The 18,666-nt window shown below is 50.5% G+C and overlaps 1 protein-coding gene across 2 annotated transcripts; it reads right to left on the reverse strand.

Moving 5' to 3' along the window:
- Positions 1–850: 850 nt before the first annotated feature.
- On the reverse strand, positions 851–11,414 carry LOC102495043 (b(0,+)-type amino acid transporter 1). 2 transcript variants are annotated; one of them, XM_006167666.3, is made up of 6 exons: positions 10,436–11,414; positions 5,947–6,080; positions 5,664–5,793; positions 4,598–4,722; positions 2,333–2,420; positions 851–1,866 (listed from the first exon to the last, which is right to left on the reverse strand). In XM_006167666.3, the coding sequence occupies exons 1-6, from the start codon at positions 11,192–11,194 to the stop codon at positions 1,633–1,635; spliced, it is 1,470 nt and encodes a 489-aa protein (XP_006167728.1). In that variant the 5' UTR covers positions 11,195–11,414; the 3' UTR covers positions 851–1,632. The 2 variants fall into 2 exon arrangements, with proteins under 2 accessions (XP_006167728.1, XP_014439358.1); XM_014583872.2 differs by having other exon boundaries at positions 851–1,897.
- Positions 11,415–18,666: the final 7,252 nt, after the last annotated feature.

The following is an 18,666-nucleotide window of genomic DNA, read 5'->3' on the forward strand; positions in this document are numbered from 1 at the left end:
GCCTTTTCCACATCAGTAAGCAAGGCCATCTGAGGGCCATCTGGTCCAGTTCTCAAGTAGAGATGCTGAACTACACTCTCTGCCCTTCTCTCTCTCTCTCTCTCTCTCTCTCTCTCTCTTTTGAAAGAGTTTTGTTTGTTTTTGCTATAGGGTGAGTGCACTCACTGGAGAGACTGAGAGAGACAGAGACAGAAAGTGAGAAATCAGCCCCTGGGGGGATAGCCATGCTGCAATTCCCTCTCCACTCTTCTCTCTGGATTGTGGGCACACACGCACATGTGCTCAGCATGAGTTTTAAGCCACCGGGTCCAGGACTCGAACCATGGTCAACTACATGAGAGTCCAACAAGGTAACCATTACGCCATCTGCTAGTCCCTGTGCCTCTCTCTTTTTGAATCTCCTCCCAGATACTCTCAGGAACTGTGTGCCCAGCCCTTCCCCAGGGGCTGAGTCCTTCCCTCCTCTCCCACATTCTTCCCCGGACAGCCAGATATCTGTCCCATCACCTCCGTTTAGTCCTGTAACCATGTTGGCCTTCCAGGGTCTGTTCTAACTTTGTATTGCTTCTTTTAGACATTTCACTGTCTTCCCTCTTCCCTAAAGCCAAGAATCCCTCCTTCCCGAGGACATCGCTCTTGATGCGTTTGCCATCCAAGCAAGTGGGCAGCTTCAAACGGTACTGAAGTATCCTGCTTTCCTGAGCAAGGCTTGTCAGGGCCATCTCTTTCCTAGTGGCAAGGACCAGGACACCATTTAGATTCAGTTGAGTCAAAATGGGAACTTAATCGATTTATTTTCATTTGCCAGAGAGAGAGAAGCAAAGCAAGAAAACACTCCCCCTGGGGCATGGTCGCACTGCAATCCCTTCTCATCCATGTAGCCCTCCTTTGTGGATTTTGGGCACACAATTACAAACTCCCAGTGTGTTTATTCAAACCACTGGATTTGGGGTTTGGACCATGTGGTTGACGATGGAGAATCCAGCCCCCTGTAGTTACTCAGGCTACAGGTTGGCCTAAGAAACTTACTGTGAAGTAATAGGTTATCCTGGATGATCGAAACCCAGAAAGGACCACAGATGGCAACTGGACAGAAGGACAGGGACCAGGACCAAATAGGCAGGATCAGGGCTGCTACCCTCTCAGAGCCTCCTCCCAATCTTTACAGTCACATAGTTTTTCAACGCCTCTCATTTATATTTTCATTCTTCTTACAACAGTGGTTTTCTCCACTTCTCTGCCCCCACGATAGAAGACGACGTCACACTGACCCCAAGATTTACAGTTCCTCTGCTTGTGCAACCTTCAGATGCTGAGTAGGACCACAGAATTCTCATTCCCAAATCCCTAAGAAGGGAACTTTCTCCTGATGCAAACCTAGTTACAAATAGCTGTCAAATAGCTATGCCCCAGAGAGGCGGTCACATGACATCAGTGTGGCTGTGTTGACGGAGCAGTTCTCAGAGAAGAGGGACACTGGCCTCGGGGTTTATCCCAAACTCCACGACAGACAGCATTTACAAAGCTTACTAGAATTAGGCGTTGTCTGCCTACACGGGACCTGGCAAGGCCACTCGTAGGAGGATAGACGTGCCTGCAGCCAAGAGGGCAGTGCAGAACCTGTCCAGGCACTCAGTCAATAGTTTTAGTGGTTGAAGCAACTTCCAGGAGCAGCTGCAGATGCAGGGTGGCTGTCTGAAAACACCTGGGCTGGAACTGGAAGTGGACAAACAGGAAATACACCAGGAAGCCACAGAGCAGGAACAGGAAGATGTATAGGAACTCCATCTGGGGGTAGTCGATGATGGGAGCCAGCACCAGGTAGAGAGAAGCCAGGACCGTGATGGCAGGGATGAAGGTAGGGACCTGCAGAGGGATGAGGTGGGGCTCTTGAGACCTGGATGCAGGGGTCCATAGAAGTGTCATGAGATCCCTGGCTTCTGTCCTTCTTACCTGTCTTTCTATTTCTTCTACCTGCCACCAACCCCTCTCTTCTCACCTCCTGGACTCCCTGGACTCCTCAGGGATCAGAGTCTTAGGAACTAGTATTACCTGCTCTGAGCTACAGGAATCCAACTGTGTACATGCATCCTCTCTGCATTCATCTCTCCCCTGAGGTCCTCCAGAGGAGAAAAGAGTCCCCGCAAACAGAATTGATATATTGTGAATTCAGTCGCCCCTCAACCCAGGTCATCAGGAACTTTCTACCTAATAGAATGACAATGGAAACCTCTGACATCCTCTCTCTGCAGTCAATAGGGCTATGATCTGAAGACCTGTGTCCTGCAGGACCCTAAGTTTGAAAAAGCTCAGTGTTGATCCCAAAGTTTACCTTGTAGGGTCGAGGAAGATTCTTCTTCTTCATCCGCAAATATAGGAGACAGCTGATGGTAATTCCATTGGTGAGCCAGGCTAGACAGCTGGAAGGAGAATGAACTGCTCATTATCAGGCTTTGCCATCGTTGGACGCACAAGAGGGCTGAGCTTGGAGATGTACACATCAGACAGAAGGACCTGCTTATCGGGGGCTGTCTGGCCACCCCTAGGTCCCCTTATCCGTGCAGACTAAGGAGGGAGAAAGCATGACTGGAACACAGAGGGCAGAGTGCACTGGAGATTAAACATGCGTCCACTCCTGCCACCATTGTCCTCAGGCACAAAGTGGCATATGCGCGACCCAGTCACCCGCATCCCTCTGACTGGCTCTGACAAGAGGAAGCAGTCAAAGGCAGGAGCGAGTGTTTGTGTTTCTTAAAAAGGAGAGCCTGGTGGAAGCTCAGGGAAGCCCGTGCTCTCTTGAGGGACCAGCACAGGCATAAAGGCTCCCAGCCCCTGCAGTTTCCCATAGGGTTGGTGACATGATGGGGTAGGCTGCTGAGCACCCATATAATCCCTCACCGCTGCCCTCTGCAGTGTCTGTAGTTGAGTGGCTGATGTAGGTCTGATAAAAATCCCATCTAGCCAGGGCCAGCAGATGACATGATGGTTAAGGCTCTAGACTCCCACTTAGTCAACTGCGATTTGAGTCCCGAACCTGAAGGCTTGAAAATCACACCAAGCGCGTGTGCATGTGTGCCTAGAATCTCAAGGGGAGAATGGAGGAGAAGGGATGGCAGGTGGCCAACCTCCCTGGGGGGTGATTTCTCACGTCTCTCACTCTGTCTTTCCGGTGCTTGTACTCTATGGCAAAACCTAAAAAAATTCCATCTATCCTTGAGGGAGGGCCATAGCAGGCCATCTTTCGAGGTGACCAAGGCCCAGAGATGCCGTATCCTAGTTGGAAGAGATCGCCCTGGAATCCCCACTCTGTGCTAGACATTAGCAGTCACGCTCCCCAGTCTCGGCCTCAAGCTCCTCCAGATGGACGTACTTGTTTTCTCACCACATAATGAGTTTATCTTTTTTCATGGGAAAAAGATAAAAAGAAAACCCATGTCTGTAACTTGCTGTTCTTAAAATAGTACATCACACCCGGTACTTTCTGTCTCGGGCTAATTAGACTTGTGGCAGTGAAGGAGGAGAGAATGCGATGCCTCCCAAGTTACTTCGAGAACCCCCTCTGCACCCAGACAGCATGCTCACCTGCTGGTTTATGATCTGCCTACTGACCTCGCTTCAACCACGCTGTAAGATTACAACTGGTTATCATGACAGCCCATCATTGTGCCACTAGGGAAAGCCATAAAGGAGGTCAGAGCCTCTCCCGACCTGGGTGCAATCACTGTCTGCACAGGCTGGTGGGAGGTCTGCTCTCGGTTCAGAGAGGAAATGTTGGGTCAGAGTCCAGAAGGCAGACCTAGACTTCAAAGGAAAAATCACACCATAGCCAGGGGCTACGAGCCGTGGGAGTAATGCCTGGGTATCCTTTGACATTATCTAAGCAACAAAATCAAGAAACAAGAAAATAGGAAAACCGACAAACACAACACGAGCCTTTAAGTTCTCTGTCCCTTGGCCAAACATCTGTCTTGCTGAATTTTTAGAAACGGGGTAAAAAAAGAAAGAGGAGCATTTCACTTCGGAAACACAACTGGGAAAGAATGGTTGAATAGTATATGCACGTGCAGGGGCCCTGAGCCTGGCCTCCTGGAAATGTGTACACATGTGTGTATGTGTATGTGCATGTGTGTGAGAGTATGTACACGTGGAGGCTACGAAAGTGAGCGCACACATGTTTGTATGCACGTGCATGTGTGTGAATGTGTACACATTGGGGCTATAGAAGTCTGCATGCACATGCTTATATGTATGGGGGGTGTATACACATGGGTACACACATGCTTATAATACGTGTGTGAGTGTGTACACATGGAAGTTACAGAAATGTGGAAGCACAAGTTTATATGTGTGAGTGTATACACATGTGCATGTACATGTTTAAATGTACATGTGTACATGCCTGTGCTTATGTGTGTGTGCACGTGTGTAAACCTGGATACACGTGGGGGGACTGGAAGTGTGTGTGCACGTGTCTATATATGCATGCATGTGTTTGAATGTGTCCCCATAGGGCGCTCCAGAAGAACACACACGCAAATAAGTACGAGTATACACATAGGGGTATCCAGATGCCCAGCCTGGGAAGACATGCACTTGCCTCAGGAAGTTCACGATGGTGCTGAAGTTTCCTAGGATGACCAGGACCAAGGCCAGGGCTGTGGTGAACATCAGGGCTGGAGCAGGAGTGAGCCGATGCACGTGAACCATGGACAAGAGCCGGGGCTGGGAGGCAGAGCAGATGTTAGGTGGGCCCTAGGGGAGCAGCAGTAGGTGCTTCTTCTCCTAATAAACACAGCCGGTACATCAGTGTGCCCAGCCTAACAGCCACCAGTCACTGTGGCTTCCAGATGTAAGTCTCTGTGGTTCCCCAGATGACCCGGAAAGGAGCAGACAGGGCAGGTATGGATGAACCATGGAAAGAGAGAGCCTGGGTTATCACAATAACTGCGTTCTTGGTCATCGAATATTCACCTGAGGGAGGAATATAGTTCCTCAACCATTGCTGGGGGGCCTGGCCGTGTCGCTTGCTTTAGCCAATAAAACATGAGCAGGAGTGCCAAGCAGAGGCTCTGAATATGCTTGCATGGCTCGGCTTGGTCTCCTGAACCCCTGCAAGACCATGCCCCAGGGAGCAGCTACTGCTCCGACTTTGATCTGAGATAAGGCCAGACTCGGTTCAGTTTAGACCTGATCCGAGATAAGGCCAGACTCGGTTCAGTTTAGACCCGAGCAAAGCCACAGCCTGAAGAGAGCCACAGCTGACCCAGTGACTCGCGCACAGTGCTGTTTGTTGCGGCAAGCCACCATGATGTTGGGGCTGTCAATTATTCAGCTTATTGCAGTAAAAGCCGACACAGGGACAGGGAGTCCCCAGGAGGAGGCCCAGAGGACACACAATGGCACTGCTCCTTCCCTCGTGCTGGCAGACTCTGCCCCTCGTCCTCCACACCTGCCGCATATGACCCAGCACTGCCATCTCCAAAAGACCAGGGAGCAAAGGGATTGGAGTTAGAGCTGAGAAGGATGGACTGCTTGAGTCCCGGAATAAACAGGGCTCGTTTTACAGGGAAAGTCCGGTTTGGGGCTAAATGCTACACAGGAGCAAGCTCAGATGGCAGGTCTCCCAGCCCCCCTCCCCAGCCCCACCACCTTGCACCTCTCACCAGGTGACCCTCTCTTGCAGCCACATAGCACACACGGCTTCCGCTGAAGAACGACCCATTGGCAGAACCAAGTGTGGAGAGCGTAACAGCCAAGGGCACCAGCCAGGCCCAGGATCCCAGAACCTGATTCCTAGAAGAACAGAGGGCTCTGGGGAAGACGTTCCGGCAGTGCCCCGGAAGGGCACACAAGGCCCAACTCAGAAACGGAACAAGAAATACATTCCAAGCCAAGTTTAAATGGACATAGGACATCCGCCCAAGGAACATCCTGCATGGCACTCACCCCCAGCTCACAGCTATCGCATCAGAGGAAAGGATCTCCCTGGATGACAGCACGAGCAGGTAACTGACGTTGGCCAGGAGGTACAGGATGGTGACCAGGGGGATGGCGATCGCCAATGCCCACACAAGGTTCTGCTGCAGGGGCAGGGAGAAGAGGGCTCGTATTAGCCAGCGAGGTCTTTTTTAGGCCCCCAGACCGAGCACAGGAGCACAGCACTGAACTGGTCCTGGCCGCAGGGCATTATGCCAGCCCCGAGGGGTGAGTCAATCAGGAGCCCCCTCCCCTCCGCAAGTTCACGGTCCCCACAGCATGGATACACATTCATGCAGAAGTGGGAGGGCATAAGGGGCACCAATCAGAGCAGTGCAGAGGAGGGACAGAGATGCTGACAGAGGGTGGAGGGAGAGAGGAATAAAGAGGGCCTTCCTCTGGGAGCTCCTTGAAGAGTGGAAGAGATGCAAGCTGGTGGGAAGGAGAGGACTTACCAGCAGGGCAACCATGAAAGCCAAGGCACAGAGAAAACACAGGGAAGTCATAGAATTCCTTAGTCTGCTGTCCACTGGGCAGTCCAGCTAGAACATGCCAGGCTCCCCCACCCTAATCCTGCCCAGTTTCTGGGTTCCCAGGACTCAGACCCAGACTGAGGGCCATTACATGCAGGTCTCTACTCCAACCTTCGATTTCCTCACCCGGGAATTAGAATCAGTGAGGATCTATAAACGGGAGACCTCTGCTCACCTGCAAGTGTGAACATCAGTGGAGAAGCAGGGCAAGGAAGGATCCAGAAGGATCCACACAGGGAAGGTGGCACTTGGTCTGGTGTGCAATACTGTGGCCTCAGCGCCCAGCTGACCCACGGTCACCCAAGGGGCATATGGAGCAGGATTCAATAAATACTGAGAGATGAATGGACACTAGGTTAAGCCAGAGTGTAGACAGCTTCCTCTCACTCTGTAGTCCCAGCCCTGGACATCAGTTGGAGCCAGGAACGAATAGAGGAAAGAGGCCTCTAGGCCCATAGAACTTTACCCATGATTCCCCAGGCTCAGGCCAGCAATGGATAGACACCTTTAGAGTGAGAAGCCATGTCTGAGGCACCACCTGGTCCCTTGGAGCTTGCTATCTCAGTGTCTTTGGCTTACCTTGGGAGGAGGACCAGGCAGGCACTGGCAGCCTGGAGTCTCTCCCTCAGCCGAGAACGCGCCATTGCTACACAACATCAGGGCCACACAGTGGCCCAGGAGTAATGCAACACTTTGCAACCCTGAACCCTCATGGGAAGGTTCTAGATTCACTTCTTGAGGTCTCCCTGTGTACCCCGGATATGTGTCTATGCCTAAGACCCAGGCTAGTTGAGGCTGGGGGAGGACTGTAGTGCAAAGACTCTGTTGGGGGTGCCCATCTCTCTCTCTTTCTCAGAAGAAATAAACTATTTTTAAAAATGTAACATTAAGTGAAATAGAGACGAGGCCATTCTTGACCAAGACGCAGAAGAGGCCTTGCAGAACTTGGCATGGAGCAGTTCCTGGGGGTTGCCCTGTGGTCCCAGACAGGCACCTTCCCACCACTAGATAGGACCCTCCCACTTAGGCACCTGGCTCTCACTAGCACAGCCTCTCTTCAGCATTACCTGACAGGCCATTTCTAGACCTTTCTGTCTAAGCCAAGCTCAGCCCAAGGACGCTTTGGAGGCTGAGTGTGGAAGGAGAGAAGTGGAGCATTGAGGACGTCATCATAACCTCAGGACCTACTTCGGGGTCCGTGACCAACCCGGGTAATGAGACTGTCATCACTGGCCCGTCCATTTCCTGTGGCACAACTGCTCCGTCCTTTCTGACCTCTGGGGATGCTGCCTCTATACAGCTGTTGGGCACTCGGCGTCAGCCCTCTGAGGTTCCGCTCCAGTCCCCTTCAGGTAAACTGCCGCCACCCCTGTCAGTCACCCTACCCAGCAGGCCACAGGGCAAACTCGTGAACGGAAAGCAAATTCAGTCATGCGTCACCTCATGATGCGAAATGTCCTGAGAAATGTATCAGGAAGCAAATCTGTCATCGTGTGACCATCACAGAGGACTCTCACACAAACCTACTTGGGACAACCCACTGCACGCCCAGGCCATATGGTGGTGCCTATGTGCTCCTTTGGGGACCACCAAATATGTGGCCTGTCATTGATTGAGATGTCATTATGCAATGTCAGACAACAGTGGATTGTTATACAAGTGCATCTAAAATTGGAGAACCAGGGCCAAGGAAATGCCCCAACCACAGCGTGGGCATGGTAGCTACTCATCACCTCAGGACTGGAAATATGGCCCTGACAAGGCCACCTACAGCAAATGGGCCTGCAGAGCAGAGAGTCAGGTTCTTCTCCTGTGAGCCTCCTTGTGGGATGCCCTCAGCAAGGTGAGCACCCGCCATGCAGGATCCAGCCCCACGCATACACAGAGGAAAGGGCCTGGCCTGCTCTGAACTCAACCTTATCTTGGGCAGCCCTCCCTCCAGCTAGCGAGCTGTGGCAATCATAGAGCCCTGGGTCATGCCATTGATGGGTTTCTGGCCACACATCACAAGCATAGTGAGATTTCCTGATTTTATCCCAAGGACCTCAATGCTTCACTCAAAGTCTGGGGAGTGTGGACACAAGGCTGGTCCCGGCTTGGCAGAGATTTCTCACCTTCTTGAAGTGTGAAATAAAAAAGATTATACTTACCGAGTGCTTTAGTGAGCCAGGCTAGAGCCAGAATCTCAGGGGCCCAGCATGCGGAGAAATGGCTTTGGTTTTGCTTTGAAACTTGCATTTGTCAAAGATGCTTTCTATACAGCAGGGAAGGGCCAACTACAACCATGGCCCAAATCCAAACCACCACTGCTTTTGTCAATAAAGTTTTCATTTATTTATTGCTTGATTGACTGAGAGATTTTTACTATAGGGCACATGGGACACCGCCACATTGATCTGTTTACCTGTGACTGTTCTTCATGCTACGATAGGCTTGAGAAGTCACAACAGAGATGGCGTGGCCCACCAAACCAAACCTACGATAGTAACTCTCTGATCCTTTATAGAAAACGTTTGCTAACCCCACCTCTAATCCCGGGAATGTATCTCCCTCATCTATAGGCTCCCTGGCCCAGCTCTAAGCCCAAGGCCTGGATTCAGAGAGTGAGAGAGAGGTTCCTGGCCCCTGTGAATTGAAAGAACCAGTGTCTCTGCCCTGCAGCCCCGGCCCAACCTGAACACTCACCCACCATCCACCCATACAGAGTTGCAGCGGTGTAGCTGTTCACAGGACTCAGAGCCCTTGCCGTCTTCCATGAGCATTTACCACTGGAAGCCAAAGTCCTGTGAGGTAGGCAGGGCAGCAATTGTCAACCCATTACATAGGCAAAACAAACCAAGGGACCAGCAGATGGCGTAGCAGTTACGTCCCTGGACTCCCACGTAATCAACCACTGTTCGAGTCCTAGAACTAGTGGTTTAAAATTCACACTGCACGTGTGTGTATGCATGCCTCAAATCCCAAGAAGAATGGAGGAGAGATTGTGGCATGGCCATCTCTCCTGGGGGGTGATTTTTCACTTTCTGTCTCTCCCTCTCTTTCTCAACAGTGAGTGCATGTGCTCTATAGCAAAAATCTCTCTAAAATAAAGAAAGAAAGAAAGAAATGAGACAGGAGGAATTACATGCAAAATTAAAATTAGATTCCAGGACTCCTAGTCCTCTCTGATTCTCTCTCTGACCTTCCCCCAAACCTCCCTCTAAGGAGTCCCTGCGGAGACACTAAGCCATCATGGCACATAAGCCAACCCAGAGGACATAGAGGAGAAGACTCACAGTTCTCATTCTGTGAGAATTTAAAATTCCTGCAGGGGAAAGAAAAAACAAAAAATAGGACAAGGAACGTCCCAGGTAAACGTATTTATAACGAAGAATTCATAGTTATTGTAACAAAGGATCCATATGTTCCAACTCAGTCCCAAGTAGCCCTGCAGATCCGTCCCCTACCAGGACACTAGCCAGTCACAGACGGAGTAGGCCAGGCAGGACCCAAGTATGTTAGTCATGGAGTGGCTCCCGAGATCTGGCAGCTCCTATGGTGATCTGGAGAAAACGATTCAGGAGATATAGAGCTGAATCATTAAGCAGGGCCTCTGAGAAGCAGCATGACTTCGAAACCATAGACCTTTCTAAACCTCAGTTTCCCCATGCAAAAAATGGGGTGATCATGCCTACCTCGCAGGGCAGAGAAGGAGACCGTGGCTGTAACACTATAAAGTGTTCTGCTTCCTTGAGACGTTTTCATTTATCTCATTACATAAACTTAGCAAGGTAGACTGTCAGCTGGCATTGAGGAGCAGGCAGGGAGTCTAAGCCTCTCGGTGGGTTGCTCAGGGTCATGGTCACCCCGAATCTGGATAATCAGAGCTCCAGTCACTGGAGCTGCTGTTCAGAGACTTCCCCCCAGCAGCAGCATCACGGACTCACCTTTGGATTCTTGAGCTCCTCCAGCACGTAATTGAGGTTATTCCAACCGTCGAAGGACCATAGGCCCTGGTAGAAGGCCATGCCGATGCGCCCTGCCTGCCACGTCGTGTTGTCGAAGGCTGACAGTAGGGCTTCGGTGCGGCCACGGCCTTGGCCCAGCACCACGGCCCCGCCCCCCACGATGACCAGCAGCGAGAGCACTTTGGCAGCCGTGAACACGTTCATCAGCGTGGTGGCCAGCCGCGAGCTCCAGCAGTGGACCAGCGTCATCAGCAGCAAGCAGGCGGCAGCGACACTCCTGAGCAGAAACTGGGGCAGTGAGGAGCAGCCAGGGTCAAAGGGAGCCACGGCATACTCGGCGAAGCTCAGCACGATGGCGGCGATGGCCGCTGGTCTGCCCACCAGCACAAACGTGTAGATGACCAGGAAGGCCGGCAAGGGCCCAAATGTTCGCAAGATGTAGGCGTATTCTCCCCCCGATTCTGGAATCAAGGCGCTCAGCTCAGCATAGCACAGGGCACCCAGCATGGCCAGGAGGCCACAGGCTGCCCAGACCACAAGGCTGGCCCCTGGGCTGCCCATATGAACCAAGACCCCCTGTGGAGACATGAAGATGCCAGAGCCGATCATACAGCCGGCAATCAGGGACACGGCACTCCACAGGCCAATCTCCCTCCTGAGCCTCAGCTCCGGAGCCCTCTCCCCTGCCTCCCGCCTCGCCATCCTTCCACCACCGTCTCTTTCCTGATTTGTCTCCATCTCAGGACTTCAGCAGACTAGCTGAGCACATGCTGGTGCCCGGATAGTTATCAGCCCTGTGAGCGTCCTGAAGAAGTTAATCATTACAGCACCTGAGGGAGTGTGAGACCATGACCAGTGAGCCGGGATGTGATGGTAGAAGACACTGAACCTTCCCTGGTCGAGCCAGCAGCGGTCTGACTCACACCTCGATGCAGGCGGTTTTGCAGGATCTTCTTGCCAATCTAGCTCAGGAAAGGTCAAGGAGAGAGGGGTTTACATAGAAACTCGTATTGTCCAATTTCGCTGTAACACGTGGGCAACCACAGCTGGGTGAGTGGCGTGTACCCACAGCACGAGTGCTGAGTGACGGCACATTGGGAACCCGCAAACTCTGAGCAACAGCTTTGTCTACCAAGCTGTCAGGAAATGAGGATTCCAACACAGATATCCTACAATAAAAACCTGTGGGACCAGCAGATGGTGTGAGGGTTATGTTGCTGGAATCCCACGTGGTTGACCGTGGTTCGAGTCCTGGACCCTGCAGTTTAAAACTCAGGCTGGGCACGTGTGCTTGAGTGTTCAAAATCCCGAGAGGAGAATGGAGGAGAAGTGATGGCAGTATGGCTGCCACCCCCACGGGGTGTGCGTGTGTGTGTGTGTGTGTGTGTGTGTGTGATTTCTTGCTTTCTGTCTCTCTGTCTCTCTCTGTTCTCTGGTGAGCGCATGCACCCTACAGCAAAAATCTCTCTAAAAAATAAGCCGCATGAACCCAACCCTAAGGGACCACTATAATCAAAGAAGAAATTCCAAATAGTCAGGGACAGAGCTGGTTCCCCCAGCAAGAGGGAAGGTGGTAGGGGAAGAATCCAGGTTCTGGAATAAGACTATTTGGGTTCAGTCTCACTTCTAGTATCTCATAGTTATGTGACCATGGGTGAGATCTCTGAACCTCGCCTTACTCACCTGCCAGTTTATAACACGACCCACTATATAAGGTTGCTTGAAGGATCAAATAAGATACCCATTCAAAGTAACTAGAATAGTATACCACACGTAGTAAGTATAACACGTTCTAGGCTTTCCTTAAATGTTAGCCATTACTAGCTGGTGAAGCTTTTCGTTAGTTCAGTTTAGAAAGGGGCATTGGAATTAATCGTAGGACGAAACAAGACAAGAGAAATAGATAGGCAGGTAGAGAGAGATAGTTATAATTAATATTAAATTGGGTATTCAATTCAACAGTAAATTTCATTCGTCTATAAATAATATTTATTTGGGGATATAGTGCATACCTTTTTTTTTGAGAGGTTTTTTTGCTATAGGGCATGTGCACGCGCCAGACAGACAGAGAGAGACAGAGAGACAGAAAGCGAGAAATCACCCCCCAGGGGAAATGGCCACACCACAATCCCTTCTTCTCCATTCTCCTCTCAGGATCTTGGGCACACACGCACACGCGTCTGGCGTGAGTTTTAAGCCACCGGGTCCAGGACGCGAACCGTGGTCGACTACATGGGTGTCCAGCAACATAGCCATTATGCTAACATATAGTCCCCCTTTTTTAAAGAGATATTTTTGCTATAGGGCATGTGTGCTCGCCAAAGACTCAGAGAGAAAGAAAGCGAGAAATCACGCCCCCGGGGGGGAGGGGGAATGGCCACTCTGCAATCCCTTCTCCCCCATTCTCCTCTCAGGAACTTGGGCACACACGCACACACTCCCAGCATGAGTTTAAGTTGCTAGTCCAGGACTCAATTACAGTGGACTACATGGGAGTCCAGTGACGTACCATTACGCCTTCTGCTGGTCCTCAAATGTATACCTTTTTATGGGTCCTCAAAGTTTTAAAGCTTAGCCTGTTGACCTTTACTAGTTTGTTATACAAAAGTCAATAAATTCACTGGCATCTGGGGTAAAGATGCTGACACTTGACGTGGGGAGAAGGGCGCTCGCAGTCTCCCGAACAGGATAGCCTAGCTCACGCCAGCCAGAGGGCTCCCTGGGTCTCAGGATCGTGGCTGCTCACCAAAGTGCTTGAGGGATTCACAGGGCTTCACCGTCTTGGTGCCTGGGTGTCCACCTCTGCCGCCCACCCCTGTTGTATTGAAGCCTACTGGACACAGGTCTTCAGAAAATGTGGAGCCATACTCAGAGAATTCCTAGAGAGGGGTCCTCCAAGATTCCTACTCAGTTGGAGGAAAGAGGAGAGAGAAGAAAAGCAAGCAGAGAAAATTCAGAGGCAAAGGCAAAGATAAGAAAGGAGAACATTCTGGAGGTTCCGGAGAGAAAAATCAGCTGCCTTTCTGCCCATAGTTGCTGTCAGATTTCACCTATGATGATGTAACGAAGACGCTGAAACTTCAACCCCGTCCTGCAGGGGCGACTGCAGGCAGATGTTGTGAAAGTTAACCTACTGTGACATTTAGCACGGTACGTGACACTATCCTCACTTCTGACACCAGTTGCAAGCTCAGGGGTCCTCAAGACCACCCCCTGCTCCATAACTTGCTAAAAGGACTTGTAGAACTCAATGGAAGCTTTTCTATGCTTAGTAATGGTTTATTATACCTGAAGGATACAGATTACGATCAGCCAAGGGAGAAAGTGCACAGGGCAGATTCCAAGAGGGTTCCAAACGCAGAGCTCGTGGTTATCACCTCCGTGGAGTCAGGACAGTGCTACTCTCCCAGCGTCAATGTGTGACAATGAGCATGTCACATGGCCAGACAGGGAAGCTCACAGGAGCCCTGGTGTCTAGACTGTGTACTGAGGTTCCATCATGTAGACATGACTGACTGCATGTGGCTGATCTCAGTGTCCGGCCCCTCCAGAGGCTGAGATGGTATTTCACAACCCAAAGCTCTCACCTGAAATCACACTGTTACTCTCATACTGGCCCAACGCCCCCAGACAAACAAAGATTCATCTGTCAAGCATGACGTTTCCAAGAGCTTGGAGATCCCCTTCTAGAAGCTGAGGGCCCAGGCCAGATCTATCTTTGGGCATGTTTAAATTCTTTTTATTTATTTATTTTTTTAAAGAGAGATTTTTGCTATAGGGTGCATGTGCTCACCAGAGAGACAGACAGAAAGTGAGAAATCACCCCCCAGGGGGACTGGCCACGCCGCAATCCCTTCTCCTCCGTTCTCTTCTCGGGATTTTGGGCACGCACGCACATGCCAGGCCTGGAATTCGAACCACGATCGAATGGGAGTCCAGTGACATAACAATTATGCCATTTGCTGGTCCCTTTTGCTTTTAAGATCTTTTTTAAACATAAAAGCCATTCTTAGGTCACAGGCCACTAAAAAACAAAACAGGTAGCATTAACTACTGAAAAAAGTTGGACTTCATCAAAATGTAAAACTTGTGTGTCAAAGGACACTGAAATAGGACGCAAAAAATGAGAGAAAATACTTGTAAATCAGATACCTCATAAGGGTCTCATGTCAACGCTACATAAAGAACTCTCACAATTCAACAGGGAAAAGACAACTCCATTATTTAAATGGGCAAAAGATCTGAATAGACATTTCTCTAAAGAAAATACTCAAACTAACACCAAACATATACTGCGATGCCTACACCCAACATCATTAGTCATTAGTGAAATGCAAATCAAAATCACAATTGGGTACGGATGTGCAGGAATTTGACCCCTCAAACATTGCTTATAGGAATAGGAAATGATGCAGGTACTGTAGAAGATAGTTTGGAAGTTCCTCAAAAATTTAAATATGGGGACCAGCAGTTAGCGTAATGGCTATGTCGCTGGACTCCCATGTAATCGACTGTGGTTCGCGTCCCGGACACGGTGGCTTAAACTCACACCGGGCGCGTTTGTGTGCATGCCCAAGACACCGAGAGGAGAATAGAGGAGAAGGGATTGCGGCATGACCATCCCCCCTGGGGAGTGATTTCTCGCTTTCTGTCTCTCTGTCTGTCTCTGTCTGTCTGGAGAGCATTCGCGCCCTATAGCAAAAACCTCTCAAAAAAAAAATTAAATATGGAGTTACACGTGACCCAGCAATTACATTCCCAGGTATATTTCCATGAAAACAGAAAACATACATTTACTCAAAGATTTTTACACACGTTTTCATAAAACCATTATTCTTAACGGCCAAAAGGCGTAAAAAACCGAAAGTCCACTGGCTGGTGAATGGATAAATAAGATCTGGTAAATCCATACAAAACCTATACAAAGAATGAAGTAATGGGGCCAGCAGGTGGCATGGTGGGTAAGGGCGTTGGACTCCCACCTGGTGGCTTGCTTGCTCACTTTCTCTCTCTCTCTCTCTCTCTCTTTCTCTCTGTCCCTCTCTGGCAAAATAAAAATACAAATAAATAAGTAAAGTTAAATTAAAGAAAAGAATGAAGTACTGATACCACTAGGACACGGGTGACCCTTGAACACATTACGCTAAGTGAAAGAAGCCAGACACAAAAGGCGCTATGTTTTATGGTCGCATTTATAGAGAACGTCTAGAATAGGTAAATCCAGAGACAGAAAGTGGCTTGGTGGTTGTCAAGGACTGGGAAGAAGGGGAGATGGAGGGTGACCGCTTAATGGGATAAGTGGAGTTCTTGAAGGAGATAGCAGAAACCTGAATTATGTACTCGTGGTGGCTACACAACATTACAGATATGATTAAGCCCCTGAATTGGATTCTCAAAATGATTACGAAGGTACATTTCTGTTCTGTGAATTTTATCTCAAATTAAAAAAAAATAAATAAAATAACTGACCACAGGGCTTTGGAAGGGGCCTGTGGTTCTGCGTGCTTCAGGGGAGACCTGCGTCTGCTCCCCCACCACCAGGGTAACAGGAAGTTCCTTCTTCATGGTTCTTCTCAGATCTCCCTAGGCCCCTGGGTCTTCTTACACTGCTCTGTGAGTCAGACTTCCGGTCATTCTCCTGCTACTCTGGGAGAGCTGAAGTGCAGACATCTCCTGGAGGCTCTGTCAGCAGTTGCTAGCTTCCAGACGGCCCCATCTGCTGGCCTGGGCTTTCTCCAGTGCGTAACATACACCAAGTGCCCAGAAAATACAGTACCGTGCATACACGAGAGACCGTTTGTAAATGCAAACCTGTTACCTAAAACTAGCTAAATATTAACCTCGACCCAATGAGGCACTCGTGTGCCCCCTAGTGAGCCCCCACAATGCTGATGGAGCCCTAGAGAGGAACTGATTCAATACATCTTTTAAAAAAAAATAATAATGTTTCCAGAAAGCATGTGTGCTTGCCAGGGAGAGACAGAGGGAGAGAGGGAGGAGAAAAGAGAACCACCTCCCCACTGGGAATGGTCATTCCACACCCCTCCTCCTCCACCTCTCCCTCCTTTTGGGATTTTGAAACACACATGTGCGGTGTTTACCAAGCCACTGGGTCCAAACTCAAACTGCGTGGTGGGCCGTGTAGTGGCCCGTGTAGGGATCTAGCTGCCTCAAAACCCAGCCACAGAGGTGGCCCTTTTGATATTGTGGTTTTTTGTTTGTTTGTTTTGTTTTTTGCTTTTGTTTGTTTGTTTTATTACCCAGAGGACATACGCACTTGCAAGAGAAAAGCAGAAAGGCAGGGCAAGGGAGAAATCACCCCCCAATGGAATATAGTGACACTCTAATCTCTTCTCCATTTCTCCATTCTTCTGGGATTTGGGACACACTTTCAAAGGTGCCTAGAGTGGTTCTGAAGCCACTGGGGCTAGGATTTGAACCATGGACAGCCATGTGGAATCCGACTCCTTTAATCACTAGGCTAGGGACCAGTGGGTGGTGTGGTGGTCAAGGCGCTGGACATTCCCATATGGCCGACCACAGGTCAAGTCCCGGACCTGGTGGCTTGCTTTCTCACTTCCCCTCTCTCTCTCTCTCTGTCTCTCTCTGGTCAAATTAAAATAAATGGATGAATAAATAAAATTAAATAAATAATTCTAAAAAAGAAAAAAATCACGAGGCTATGGGCCAGCTTCCATTCTCGTCACTAGTAATGACACAGGCAGGTTAGGGGCCAGGCCACGTATTCAGCTATGACTGCAGCAATGCTGCTGGGGACTCTGTAGCCTCCCAAAACACTAGCGGGTCCACACATGCTGTCCTCTGCATCTCCCCCAGATGGCACTCTTTGGGGGGGTGGGGTCATAGGTGACTGCATAGCAGTGGGGCCTTAGGAGCAGACATGGGTCCAGCAACAATGCTCTTTGTCCGACTGGATGCTCGGCTGCTTTCTGAGCCCAAAGGAGCGAGGCTGCCCCCTATGTGGCCACAGCTATGAAGCTGGTATATGTCTATGGGGTACATGTCTATATCTCTGGGACCTGCCCCCAGATGGCTCTCTGGTTCCCAACCTGCTGTTCTAGGGTTCCCTTTCAGCACACTCCTTCTTAGGCAAATAGTTTCTCTCAGGTTGACTGTGCCTTTAGGATACAGGCCAGGCTCAGACTGCACCCCGGCCACTGTCACAGAAGCCTTTCAGGACTCACTGGGTCTCACACACCGTGCCAGGCAACCACATGAGGGTCCTAGGTGAGGTGAACGGAACAGCCCGGGAACTGGCACTGAGCTTTGTACACCCTGGACAATATCAGTGTCAAAAATCCTTTTAAGGACACCCTGGGACCAAACAAAAGGAACAAGACCCATCTCAGCTTCTTACAGCTCTGTGGACCTACAGCCCCATGAGAACAAAAGAAAGCGATGGTTCATTCAGAGATCCGGAGTGAGCCCTGGGCCTTCTCTGGGCCCCAACCTTCCCATCTGTCCCGGGCAGCGAGAGCTGGCCAGGGCATCTCTGTGCTCCAGCAAAGCAGGACAAGAAGAGTGACCCCAGCCCTCTCCACCAAACACAGCACCTCTCACCTTCCAAGAGTCCCGGAAGGATAGGACCGAGTCTTGGGAGAGGAGCTGCCCCAGGGCCTGGGGGAAAATCACCCCTGTCCTGAGCAGAGGGCGGGTCACAGGCGAGGCAGCCCAGGTGGACTGGGAGCTGCTGCCCTCTGGTGGGCCTAGGGGGAAGAGTGGGGAGAGGGAGAAAGACACGTCTGCTCCCAGGGCGGGGGCACTTCCGTTTCCCTCCATAGCCCGTCCTCCTACCTCACACATGAGCCGTGAGGGCCCTCTCTGACCAGGTGCCACAGGGCTCTCAGTCTTTGCTGCCCTCATCCACATGCCTCGTGCAGAGGCCCCTCTGAGAACCAGCTGCCAGAGGGATCAGTTCAGAGATCATCCTCCTCTGACTCCCTGACCTGCACTCCGCTTTCCTGCTTTTGCTCAATCTGCATTTCTGTCCTCGGGCTCCATCTGGAGCTTGGACCTACACACCGCACTCTCCCCTGGGCAGCCCACTGGCCTGTCCGTATGCACCTCCGTTCAGTACATCAAAATGGAGCACTTGGCTGTCCCCAAAACCATTCGTCCTCCAGCGCTCCTACCCTGTATGGCCCTGCCACAATTACTAAACATGCTAGGTACTCTGATGGCCACCGAGG

This window comes from Tupaia chinensis, unplaced genomic scaffold (genome assembly GCF_000334495.1).
Source record: "Tupaia chinensis unplaced genomic scaffold, TupChi_1.0 Scaffold144952_1, whole genome shotgun sequence".
NCBI classification, from domain to species: domain Eukaryota; kingdom Metazoa; phylum Chordata; class Mammalia; order Scandentia; family Tupaiidae; genus Tupaia; species Tupaia belangeri.

What these genes read in the sequence shown, in the direction of transcription:
- LOC102495043 (XM_014583872.2), bottom strand. Translation starts at nt 11,194, where the DNA reads ATGGAGACAAATCAGGAAAGAGACGGTGGTGGAAGGATGGCGAGGCGG. An exon ending in GCGATAGCTGTGAGCTGGGG is followed by an intron (nt 5,794 to 5,946) that starts GTGAGTGCCATG and finishes CTGTTCTTCTAG; the next exon opens with GAATCAGGTTCTGGGATCCT. An exon ending in CTGCAAGAGAGGGTCACCTG is followed by an intron (nt 4,723 to 5,663) that starts GTGAGAGGTGCA and finishes TCTGCCTCCCAG; the next exon opens with CCCCGGCTCTTGTCCATGGT.